General features: G+C 33.9%; 1 protein-coding gene across 2 annotated transcripts in view; it reads left to right on the top strand.

Annotated features, from left to right (window-relative positions):
* WDR72 (WD repeat domain 72) overlaps nt 1–13,298 on the top strand; it is a 270,383-nt gene that overhangs the window by 175,526 nt on the left and 81,559 nt on the right. For both annotated transcript variants that reach the window (XM_031955230.1, XM_031955231.1), the window contains exon 18: nt 640–719. In XM_031955230.1, coding sequence (XP_031811090.1) covers nt 640–719 — 80 coding nt within the window. The remainder of the gene's footprint in view (nt 1–639; nt 720–13,298) is intronic.

The following is a 13,298-nucleotide window of genomic DNA, read 5'->3' as shown; positions in this document are numbered from 1 at the left end:
TTTTGGAGAGAGCGATTTCAATTGAATAAAGAAATCAGAATCTAAATTGCGCTTTGGAAGTAAGTTAGAAGAGAATTGGAATTCCCAATTGTAGACACATTTTTAAGGAGTTTAATTTAATAAGAGGGAAAATATATTAGATGGTAGTTAGTGGGCAAGTTAGAATCTAGTGAGGGTTGTTTTAAGGATTAGGGAGAGTTGAGATATGTTTATGGCCAGAAAGAAGCAAGTATAATGCCAATGATAATTTGCTTCTTCCCCAAGAATCAATTTACTTGTCATTCCACAGAACCATAATAATATTTTGACTACATTTCTTTCCATTTCACTATTTTTTTTTTATTATTCTTCTTCAATCCATATAGAAAATGTTAATGTAAACAGCTTTGAGATGTGGATGACTGAGTTTAATTAAGGATTTTGCTTTTCCTAGAAGGAAAATTTTTATTAGTTGAATGTTTCAAGATGCCCTTATCTTCTCAACAAGTAATGACATGCATTTAAATTGACTGTGAAATGTGAATTTTCAGAAAATGTAAATCAACTGTTAGCTGACAATCTAGTAGAGCAGGCATTTGCCTCAGAAATTACATGTTCTGAATACTCTTAAGTCACAATGAATATTTTGCATGTTTCTAGGTAAAACTGAATTTCATTTTCCTGATGCTGATCTTTCCCTGGTGAAGCTAGTTTCCTGCTGGAGAGACCAATCTGTACAGGTAAGAGGCAGTTCATGATGTGAAAGGTAGTTCTTAAAAGCTAAGGCCTTTGTTTGATACACATTCTCTTTACTCAAAAAACAATAAGTGTCTTATTAGTACCTCTTCTGGGTTTCACAAGTAAGGCTAAGCATTGCCTATGACAGGTCTAAAATGGAGAGAAAGAAAAGGAATGTGAAAAATATGAAGTAATGAGAAGAGAGAAAAGAACAAAGGTCTTGTGATGATGTAAAACTAGTCTCACAAATGACATGAGCTTCTTAAATCATTCTCTATGGTTTCCTCCTTCTAAAAGCTGTCCAGTTCAAAACTGAACTTCTAAAATATTTTGTCTTGGAGTAGTAGTCAGTCCATCAATAAACATTTATTTAATATATTCCAGGCATTGTACTTAGCACTGAGGGTATAAAGACAGCTAAAAGAGAGTTTGTGCCCTCAAGGAGCCTATAGTTGAATGGAAGAGACATGCAAACAGCTGTTTACAATATACAAATAAGTTATATACAGAATTTATTTAAAATAATTAAGGAAATAATCAATTAATATAATTAAGAAAAACTTCCTACAGAAGGTAGTAATTTTAGCTGGGACTTGAAAGAAAGCCAGGGAATCCAGCAGTCAGAGAAGAGAAAAGAGAATATTCTTGCATGATATATATGAATTCATATGTATATTCATTTGTATTGTACGAAGAAATTTTTTAAAAAATTTTGGCCACTTCATCCTCATGTCATGATAATAGCTATCCAGCCTCTGAGGAGATGTCAGATTTTGATAAAGAAATGAATTTTAAATTATGCCTTTTACATACATCCCTTTCTTTCTAGTCCCACTTTTCCCACTTAGGATCTTGCCTGTTCAATTGCATTAGTCCATGAACTAGTTACCTATGACTTCAGTATCTTTCTCCTACATATATATCAGGTAGATTAATCTCTCAGGAAATAGGGTTTTCATCACATTAATATGCCCTGCTGTAAGTCAGTCTTTCAGTGGTGGCCTCTAGGGTCAAGTTCAAAATTCTTGACCTCTCGCAATCTGTTCTTAGGCTTATCTCCTACCAAACCTCTTATTCTAACAAAACTAGTCTCTTCATGTCATTCTAAAACATTATGGCCATTCTCTACATCTGGGCCTTAATCCATACTGTTCCCTGGCTGTGATGTCTTCCCATCTTTCTAAATCCAATTATTCTTTCAAAACCCTACTCAAGTCCAATCTCCTGTGTGGAATGTTTCTGGAGTATAGAAAAGTCTTGCTCAAAGAGTATATTGTGAGATAAATAATAGGCGTTTCTTCTGTAGCTTTTATTGATACTATCACTGTTTTTATACTTATTCATTCATTCAAAAACTATTTATTATTCATCTAGTGTGTGTAAAAGCACTTTGCTTGGCACTGGGGAAGAAAGTGAGAATATTAAGGCATGATTTCTATTTGTATGAACCGTGTAATTCAGTCCTTAACATATACTACTGGGAGGGAAAAGGGTTTCTTTTAATGATATTTTTCACCTATATCTCTTTGCTATCCAACAAGGCTATAATTTCCCTTGGGGTAAGAACTATGTCTTATCCTTTGAAACCTCTGTATATATAGTAACATTGTAGCTCTCACAAAGTAGATAATCCACAAATCTTTTTGACTTGATTAACTAAATGTAGAATTTTCATCCATTATCCCACTGCAAGGAACATATTGGAACATAGCTTTTTATGCTATAACAAATGTGAGTAAGGTCAGCAAACTTTGTTTCTAGGGGACAAATGAATATTAGACTCTTAAATTGTACCCCATGAACATGACTACTGCTCTTATCTAAGAGTATTACTCAACTTTATCCCCACATGTTCTTTTTCTCCTTCCTTTGATGATGCTTCATTTATTCATCTTTATAGAAGGACATGATTTAAAATAATTAAGTTATCACAGAGACATTAATTTCATGGATTGGACATAGCATTCAGTTTCATGTATCATGTATCTTGAGAGAAATCTCAAGAAAGTAACTTATTTCATTCAGGAGATGAATTCCTTTACCTCTGTCCTTTCCCTAGTCACAGACCAGAAGAGTTCAGTATCTTATAAAAAGAACTCTCTTCTTTATGAAATAGGAGTGAGACCAAGCAACTATTCACATCTGTTTTAGAGAAGACTATAAAAATTTCTGGGGTTGCTACAGTTTTAGCAGGCCATTTAATTCCTGTGTGACTCTGTGTAATCTACTTGCAAGAGCCCAGGAGCTTCATCCTGTCCTGGAAATTCACTTCAAGATCAGCCAGTGCCCTTTTCTATACCTACATTCCTTCATTACTGAAATTGGACATTCCATAAATCCCTTAAAAATAAATCTCTTTCCTGCAGAGTGCTGCCAGGAGGCAGAAATGGCTCAGCTACCAGTATGGCTTTCTCAGTCCTTATCCTTAACTTTCAAAATAGTCTTATGTTGCCCACCTCCATTTGCTTTCCTCCAAATGTTTTACACCATGGGAAGAACACCAAACAGATAAAAAATGTCACATAGTCAAGCTCTGCCAGTGGGCTTAAAATACCTCTATTACAAGGCAAAAAAGTAAATGAAAATTATTTGACTTTGCCTTACCGTTGCTTGTTAGCTTTCTAAAGTTAGCTTTGGCCTAGCAAACCAAGAACATGACTGAAAGTTTGATCAACACAACAGCCACACATTTGGCACTATAGTCACACTAGAGAAGATCTCTTAGATTTTTGCTTGCTGGCTAAGCTATTTATTTTCCCTTTCCTACCTTAGCAAGTAAGTCAAGTCAAGAAGTAATAATTAAGGACTTTATATGTGCTTCAAACTTTGCTAAATATATGAGAAAAAAAGACATAAACAATCCCTGTCCTGAAGGAACTCACAAATTTGGACAGTGTCAAATAATTGACATTGTGGCAAAATAGGTAAAGAGATGGCCTCAGATGCAGAAAGATGTGAATTCAAGCTCTGCTTATCACACAAACTGACCATGCATCTGTGGATTAATTGTTTAAACCTTTAGATGCCTTAAGTGACTTCTTAAAACTACAACCTTCAGAGTAGTTGTTAATGTGCATCATTCTTCTTTACCAGGCCTTTTCTTCACCACCTACATCAATGAAATTACAAATTAAGTCCAAAAATCAAACAGTGGATCAATAGTATACATACCATATTAGTGTTGAAATGTTATTCTTGTCCCTGATTTAGGCAATGCTAGGAAAGTTGTATAACCTGTCCTTGCCTTAGTTTCCTCACCTGTGAAATGAGCACAGTTTGCTTTTGTTCCACATGTATCACACATATCTCTTTGTTATTCAACTAGGCTATAATTTCCATTGAGGTAAGAGCTATATCTTATTCTTTGACATTAGACAGGTAGCAAAAATTAGGCGTTTCATATAATCAAAAGGCAATGTGACATTCTTGTTGTTTCTTATATGTTTTTAAGTTGTGTCTGACTCTTTGTGATCAAATTTGGGGTTTTGTTGACAAAGATACTGAAGTAGTTCACCATTTCTTTCTCCAGTTCATTTTATAGATGAGGAAACTGAGGCAAACAAGATTAAATGATGTCACGGGATTACTTAAGAAATGTCTGAGACCAGATTTAATTCATCTTCATGAAAATGAATCTTATTGACTTCAGACTCAGCTTTGTTACCCCCTTTCTGTACTAAGGTGGCAAAGGGCATAGCAAGCTTAAAGGAAGACTAGGGACCAAGTCCTATCTCTGATATATAGTAGCCATATTATTCTGATCATTTAATCTCTCAGTACTATAGACTTTCAATTTTCAAATGTTGGCTTCAACTTTCCTTTATGCTGTCAAAAATTATAGAGACACCCAAGTAGGTTGTATCACTTACTATTTACTTTACTAGAAATAAAAACAGCTTAATATTAATATATTATTAATATTAATATAATATTAATAACCCCCTGAAAGGATCTTGGGCATATGAAATCCCTGACCCACATTTTGAGAACCCCTGCTGTAGATAATTCTTTTAAGACAAAAGTCACACAAAAGGTGGTGAGAGGTTCCTCAGTTGGAGTTTCCTATATTATTTAAGTCATGGGTCTAATTCCTTTCCTTCCCCTTTGTGATTTTAGTATAAAAACATGAGGAATACAGAAGCCATTTCATCCAGGAGATAAATAGCAATGCATCAAACCAGATGCTGATTTTAAATTTACTGTTCATTCTACATCTTCACCCTACCTTTCTATATTATGTTTAAGGTATTAAATTTTTTTTATTAGAAAAAATTATTAGAAAAAATTAGAAAATTAGAAAAATTAGAAAAATAAAGAAATAAAATTTCTTTATTCAAACAAATATAATAAATGAGAGAAATATGAAAAAATGAGTAAGTCTTTGTATTCTGCCAATTTCAAAAACTGCAGTAATAATATTCAACAAGAATTGATTAATTTCATGCTATTTTCTTTTTTATGTATAGATTTTTTTTAATGACTAAATCAAATTATAATGTCTATATGACTCTGGATAAGTCATTTAACTGTTCAGTGCCTCAGGATTATACAGACACATTGACTTTCCCCATATAAGCATCTCGATAGATAAATTGTAGGGATTGCCTTCACACATTTGTAAAAGGAGGGGTTTATGTTCCCTATAAAAGTGAACTCTAAATATGTGTACACAGGTATACGTACAGTCAAACACAGATACATCACTTATTTATCTCAACAGCTGCTGTATTTGGGAGAACTAGATTCAAATATTTTCTAAGCCACTTAATGTTGTGACACTGACTTATTCGTTGTCTATCTTATTAGCCTATCTTATTCTCAATTTTCTCAATTGTAAAATGGGTCTAATACTTGCCTTGTAGGGTTGTTGTAAAGATCAAATAAAATAATATAATAAAGCATTTTGCAACCTTTAAAGCAATTATGTAATAGGCAACATAATACATAAATATCTATTGTTATTATCATTTTTGAAGGAATGTTGAAGAGAATGATTCCAAATGAATTATTCTGATTTCTAGGAATTGAATGGGACTGAATGGATAAAGTATTTCTCAGTATTGTCACATGATCCTTGTTCCCAGAACTTTGGACTTTAAGGGAGGTTCTTTACTCTCTGGAAGAATGGACTTTGAACCAGAGATACAGGAAGTTGCAGGAAGTGACGTGACCTGTGGGAGGCAGCCACCATTAGTGATCATTGGTCAAGGATGGTTACATCCTATTAGTCTATCCAATGAGATGACTCGAGTTTTTTGCTTTTAAATCCTGGACAAGCTGGAAGCTGACCAGGTTCCAGGAGCACATGGCAGAGTTGGGATGGCTCCCAGGTGTGTCTGGGCCTCTCCCTGCAGGGATTAAATAAATGTTTTCTCTTTATACCCGATGATGTCTCTGTTAGTTAATTGGATTGGGAAGGGGGTCTTGCACCCTACCAGTCCCACACAGAATTAAGAAAAAAAAGAAAAACATTTTAAAATGCATAATCTGTGCCAGACACTATGGTAGGTGCTAAGATATAAATTAAAAGACATCTGCATATAGTCACATACTTCATATAGTCTATGTTATTGGGAGATGGAGACTAATGAGTTGCTTAAGTTTGGGAGTTCTAAACTACATTAAAGCTAAAGCTGTTTGGGTATCTATACTAAGTCCAGGACCTATGAAATAAACTCCCAATAACAGAAGGCCACCAAACTGCCTAAGGGGTAAGTGACTTGGGCCAGATCAAAAAAGAAAAAAATAAAAGAACAGATTAATGCTCCTATGTAATTAAGTATTAGGATTGAGCATATGAATGACCACTGCAATTCCAAGCTAGTTGAGACCAGAAGACCTAGTTTTTAAAAAAAATAGCAATGACAATATAAAGTCCTGCCTTCAGGAAACCTTTCATAGTGAATAGGGAAGAGAGCTTTTGCTGAGGAGTCACAGGAATAGAATGGTGACATAAATGATGATCAGGGACTTTTTGGAAACAACGAGTATTCATTTGGTTACTATTCTTAGAGCAAGAAATGAAAAACAAGAGGCTTGAAGTGTGAATATCTAAGGACAGGTTATATGAAAAGCTGTCTTGGGTGGATGATCATGAAATATTGGGCAGCGTGACATCCCTCTCCCCCTTTTGAAAAACATATCAGTCTTAAAGAGGGGGAAAAAAAAACTAGTTTTTTTTTCCCCACTGTCTAAACATGACTGACCTTGAGAAACACTGTTGGGGAAGAGTTGGAGAGGTAATGGCTTGCAATTTACATGCTTTTGTTATTGCAAGTTACTGGAAGCTCTTAAGATTAGATATGCTCACACTCAAGAGTGTCAATGGTGGACTAGAATCCTTTGGGGAAAATGTTGCTTAACTGTAGAACCTGGGGAAAACCACTAAAGGCCAGAGTAAGAATGAGTGATGTGCAAATGATTTTTGCACACAAGGATAGACAGGCAGGAAGAAGAGATTTATAGACACCTTCACGATGTCTTGTGCCATTTTATGGCACTTTGTTGTTCCAAGATGTTAAGGAAAATCATTACAAAATGTTATTTGGCTGGAACACAGTAGTAATTCCAGTAATGAATATGTGATCCAGTTTCATGATAGCTTCTTCCTAGGCAAAGAATTGTATAAAAGTTATTTTGAATCTATGGGCACCTATGTAGTAAAAAAAAAAAAAGGCTAATGCTTAGATGTAGTTCTTTTGAAAGGACTTAAACACTTTTTTTTTTTTTTTTGGCAGGGGGTGGGAGGCATAACTGTGTTCACAGTTCTGTGGTATAGTCTGTCATTTATAATTAAACTATGTTCACAAATATGACTTGTTTTTGTAGTTTTATACAGAATAGAACTTTTTTTTGAAAGGAACATTCAAAACATATCTTTTATCACTGATATCTATCATATACACATTTTAAAAAATATTGTTATAGATCGGTTTTTACATCATCTACCTTGTTCCTTGTACTTGTCACCAAATATGCACTCTGTGACACTCAGCATTAAGGGGAAAATTAGAATTCTTTTCCAAGTTTCATTTATTGTCAAAAATTAATGTCAACTTCCAACTTATTTCATACTCAGAGTATTTGAATTAGTATTGTTCAAAATCTTTTCCATTTATAAAATTTTATTTTATTTATTCAGAAATACTTTGAAATTTTTTTTGACCAAAGGTTATTGGATTTTATTGTTTTGTTTTGTTTTTTAATATGAAAAATTAAGTTTAAGGTCAGGTCTGCTATTTGGGAGGCCAAGGCTAGTAGATCACTTGAGCTTGGGAATTCTTACCTAAAGCTAGCCAAAACAGTTTCATTTGGATGTCGGAGGTTCAGTACTGTATGGTAAATGCTCAGAAGATTTTTTGTTTTGTTTGTTTTTTTTGGGGGGGGGCAGGCTATCTACAGATTGATAAATTAGTCCAAGTTAGAAATGCAGCTTCATACTGATCAGCAATGGGACCAGAGCCTTGTAGAACTGCTTACTTTCAGCCTGAATAAAATTTGGAGACCTAGTCTTCCCCATCCTGCAAAAATTGTATTACTTACTCATATATCAGCAAGTAAACATTATATTCTCAGTTTTCTTCTAGGCATTGTTAGGAATACAGAAAAATATATTTCTTTACTTACTGAGTTTACAGTCTAGTTAGGAAGGCTATTCCAATACATGTAAAGTGATAATAAGTAATACAAAATATAAATCATAAATGTTTTTGAAACTGCTATGCAATAGAAGTGCAAGAAATAAGAGCTTGATATGTTAATTAAATTTGCATATAACATTAAGCTTGGAGAGAAGTTAGCATGTTGAATGACATAATTTGGTTAACAATATCTGGAGAGGCTTGATTGGTGCTACTTATACAGGTTTTATAAAGTGTCTATGCACAAGGCATTAGATCATGAACTTATATTTAATAATAATAATAATAATGAGAAATCAAATTCTAACCTTTAGTTTGAAGGATAGCATGGAGGGAGATAACAGCTAGATAGCAGTTGCCATGAAAAAATCTGAGCGTTTATTGGATTGTAAACTCAATAAAACTTGAGAGTGGAACCTGGTGACAACAAAGAATTTAATGTGATTTTAACCTCTATTAAGTGAATTATAGAGTCCAGAATAAATCAAGTCAGAGTCTAACTTTATTCTACCCTTTTTAGACCACACCTGGGGAATCTCATATTCATTTCTATGCCCAAAGGACACTGACCATGTAGAATTCATCGAGAGGCATGGGACCAGAATAATTGGACTCAAAGCAGTACAATAAAAGTTTAGTTGAGAGGAATGAAAATATTTAACTTGGAGGAGAAAAAAAACACACACTCTCTTTACATACACATGTGTATATATACAGATACACACACACACACATATATGTATGTATATGATAGCTTTCTTCAAAAATTTACAAGATTCTTATATATTAGGGAGATTAGGATTTTGTGGGAGTGGTTGTCCTTTATGCTGGAAAAAGACGCAAATGATATCACTATATTGGGATGAAAGTGCAATATGTCTGACTGTAGCTGATCACACGAAAACAAGCTTAGAAGGCTTTATCACAGACTGGGCATAAAGTGTCTATAAGTACATTTGGAGTGGAGATATCTCTAATTTTGCACATCTCATGTTTCTTTTGAACTACTACAATTCCATTTTGCTGATAAAAGCACAGTGCTGTTTTTGATATGGGCACACCATTTTGAGCAGTCCTTTGCCAGTGTCTCCCATGTTTCACAATTGATTCCAAAGTTCTTCAAAGAAACCTTGTGTGTCCCTGTATGTTTCTGACATCTATATGAGAACTTGCATTGTGTGATCTCTATGTAAAAAAAAAAAAAAAATGTTTTTTTAAGAAATATACATTTGGCCTTCCAATAAGGTAGCCAGCCCATCAAAGCTGTGTTCTTTGCCATAGAATTTGAATGCTTGGCAATTCAGCTCAAGCTTCAATATCTGGTGTTATGTTTTGCGTGATGACCCTCAGAATCTTCCTAAGAAAACTTAAATGGAAGCAGCTCAGTTTCCTGCCAAGGCACTATTATACTGTGTAGGTTTCATAGGCATACAAAAATGAGGTCAGCATTATGGCTCTGTAGACATTCAATTTGGTAAGCAGCCTGAAACCTCTTCTTTCCCATGATTCTGTCAAACACTTAGCTTATTCTGGTAATACATGTGTCAGTGTCATCATCTACATGTACCTCCTTAGACAATATTACTGCTAATACAAGTGAAATTATCCACAACATTAAAAATTTCTCCATTTGCTGTAACTAAGGATTCCATGTATTGTTAGTATGGTGCTGAATAATGAAGAACCTCTGTTTACTTGGTGTTAATTATCAGGCCAAAATGAGCACAAAAAGCAGAGAATTGATCTCTATGTGGTTGCATTTCAGTCTCAAAAGTCTGCACTTAGGGCACAATCATCTGTGAACAAAAAGCATAATTGACGCTGGCTTGATTTAGTTGGGAACATGAAACATTCACTCACTCAAATAATGGTTCCATAGGACAAGAGTACCAAAGGAAAAGAAATAGATCTTTTTAGACATTTAGATAATATTTTAAAACATGTAGGAAGAGTATGGGGAGTAAATGGCAAGGGAGTAAGCATTCTAATAGGTTCTTTTAGCACATAAACAAGTATTCTAGTAAGTTCTTGATTTTATATTCAAACTCTAGTTTTTCAATTGTTTCTAGTGCTCTTCCTACTAGTCATGCTTTCTTCTGCATGAGTTCTGAGGCCCTTAATTGACATCTTCAATTTGACTATATAACATAAAGGTCTCAACTACTTTTGAACTTTTCCAATTTTATGATATTGTTGTAGGGCCTTGATGTTATAAACTATTATTTCTTAAAAACTTTTTATCAGGTAATCAGTGCAATCGATATGATATATAAGAAGTTAATGTGATGATGGTAGATATATTGAGGATTGGAATATGGAAAGCCTAAAGTCAGGAAGAATAACTCAGATGTTTCTTTGGAAAACCACTTTCATTCTTTTCACTTCAATTTGATAAACATTGATTGAGCACTTTGTACAAGACTGTGTTAGTCATTGTGTATACAAAGATGGGAGAAGATTCAATCACTTGTCTCAAGAAGCATCCAATCCAGTGAAGGGATAAACATGGGCACAAATAGCTATGAATCATCATGGCAAGGTAACAGTTGTCCACATAACATGCCATAAGAAATATGAAGAAATGATGGGTCATTTTCACTCAGAAAGATAAGGAAATGCTTCATGTAGGAGGCAGTATCTTTAACTTTAAACTTATTGGTTCTTAATTATGATCTCTTGTTTTTCTTTTCATCAGGACAATTCTAGAATTGTATCTATTTAGTTAAAAACAAAGATTTTAAAGACTGATGATACTGGATTTGAAGTCAGGAAAACCTGAGTTTAAATTAGATTTCATATGTCCTAGAGAAATGTGCAACTCTGGAAAAGGCACTAGTTCTCAAATTTCAGTTTCTTCAACTGAAAATAACCATAACACCTTCCTTACACTGTAGGGAAGTCCTGGTAAGATAATGCAAGAATGAAAGACCTTCCAGGAAAATGTAAATTTTTGAAGAGTAATGACTGTTTTTGTTCTGTTCCCTATTGCCTAGTACATTGTCTGGCACTTAGTAGGTATTTAGTAAATGTTTGTTAAATTATATTGAGTTGAATAATATGTGTAAAGTACCTTTCATAGCATAAAGTATTACATAAATATTTGCTATTATTAATAATCAGGGCAGCATTCTAGAATCACCGGATATTTAAAAGATGGATCATTTTTTCACTAGCAGTGGCTATGTTTGATATTGACTTGGCATAGATTTTGCATTGGCAATCTGCATTTTGAGGTTACTTGCAATTGGTCGTGTGCCACATAGAAGTCACTTTTGAGTTAGTAAGTGTTAGAGCTCTGAGTATGTAATCGATCCTGCTTTTAATGTTTAATGTTTTGCATGGTTATTATTTCACTTCTTCTTGTTTTTTGATGATATTCATATTGATTATGAATGTAATAGGAATTTATTATGACAAAATGCATCGATAAAAACAAGATTCAACAACTTACTCCTGGATGCATTATATACAAAATTTAAAATTACAAATAGTAAAAGAAGCTATGCATATGTATTTATTTTATTAATTAATCAAATGTCATGTTTTAGGATATTTTATCCAGTGGAGTGTGTAATTTTTTCACTTGCGCATAGCACTGGAAATAATTAGCACCCCACTGCAGCTAGGTGGCCATAGGCCAAAAACCATCTGATTTGCAGACTTGCTCTATGTCAGTCTTACTACATATTCTTACCCTATGAAGAATCTTTATAGAGTCATAGGAATTATCATGTGGGAGGAAGGCAATAGTTTTACATCAAAGGAAATCCAGAAGATGTTTTTACCATGGAGATTTGATCTAGTTTGCAGTGTCCCAAAAGCCTTAAGCTTTTGAATATCTCCTCCTTGAGTATATCAATATGAGATCTTTATTCATTCTGCTTTGGGGGACATCCTGTAGGAATCTGGAAACTTCACAAATCCACTTTGTCAATTCCATTTCCTAGATCCTACACTCCTGTGGGCTGCCTAGCCCAGTGTCTATTGAGGTTATCCCAGAATTTTTGTTTTTGTTTTTCTACAGAAAAAGGCTTACAAAGAATTGGTTAATAAAACCAGCAGGATGAATGATATTATTTATACAGAAAGGAGAGAACACAATTTCCATGAGCTTGTAATTACATTAATGTACTCTGTAGTTTCAAACCTTGTTAGCCACAGGGTAGTTAATTTATTGCCATAATCACTCTCCCACATTGTCTGCTACCTTGTAAGGATACAGTCAGTTTCAATAGAGAGAATACCTGAAATGATGAAATAACTGAACCTTAAAGTATTAAGAACATAGTGTTAAGCTGTAAGTAGAAACCATCGGGACCAAATATACATGAGCAACATTTAGATTAAAAAAGCTTACAATATTGTTAATTTGACACACATTTAATGACCTGGACTTAAAGGATCAATGACTTCACTAATATGAGTACTCATTTGAGTGAGTTAGATTAAAATCTCCATATTTATTTATTCATTTATTCATTCAACAAGCATTTCTTCAGATTCTCCTATATTCCAGTCACTCTACTAGTTTTTGAGTGTACAAACATAAAAATTACAGCAATTTTGATTTCAAGAAGCTTATATTCTATACAACTAAAAGATGGTTTTTATGAGTTGCTGTGTTCAAAAATGTTCATAGCTGGTGCCAAACTTTCCAAATTTATTCAGTTGTTTTTTTGGCAACAGACCTGCCTTCCATAGCTGATGCCATGGTGAAAACCTTTACAATGAGTTTTCTTCCCACTCTATGACCATGTGGTAGTATGATCTTAAATTTGTCATTGATATCATCACTTCCATATGTAGGTTTACAGTTAGGCGTAGAACATTGAATATTCTGATTTAAGCAAAAATTTTCCAACTTTTCCACCCATTCTCCTGACCTTCTATAATTTTCTTCAATAGTGATTTATTTGGATTAATAAACCAACATGCTGAAGA

Source organism: Sarcophilus harrisii, chromosome 2, assembly GCF_902635505.1.
Source record: "Sarcophilus harrisii chromosome 2, mSarHar1.11, whole genome shotgun sequence".
Classification (NCBI taxonomy): domain Eukaryota; kingdom Metazoa; phylum Chordata; class Mammalia; order Dasyuromorphia; family Dasyuridae; genus Sarcophilus; species Sarcophilus harrisii.
Note: the sequence above shows the minus strand (reverse complement) of the source record. Positions and strands in the feature narration are given on the sequence as shown.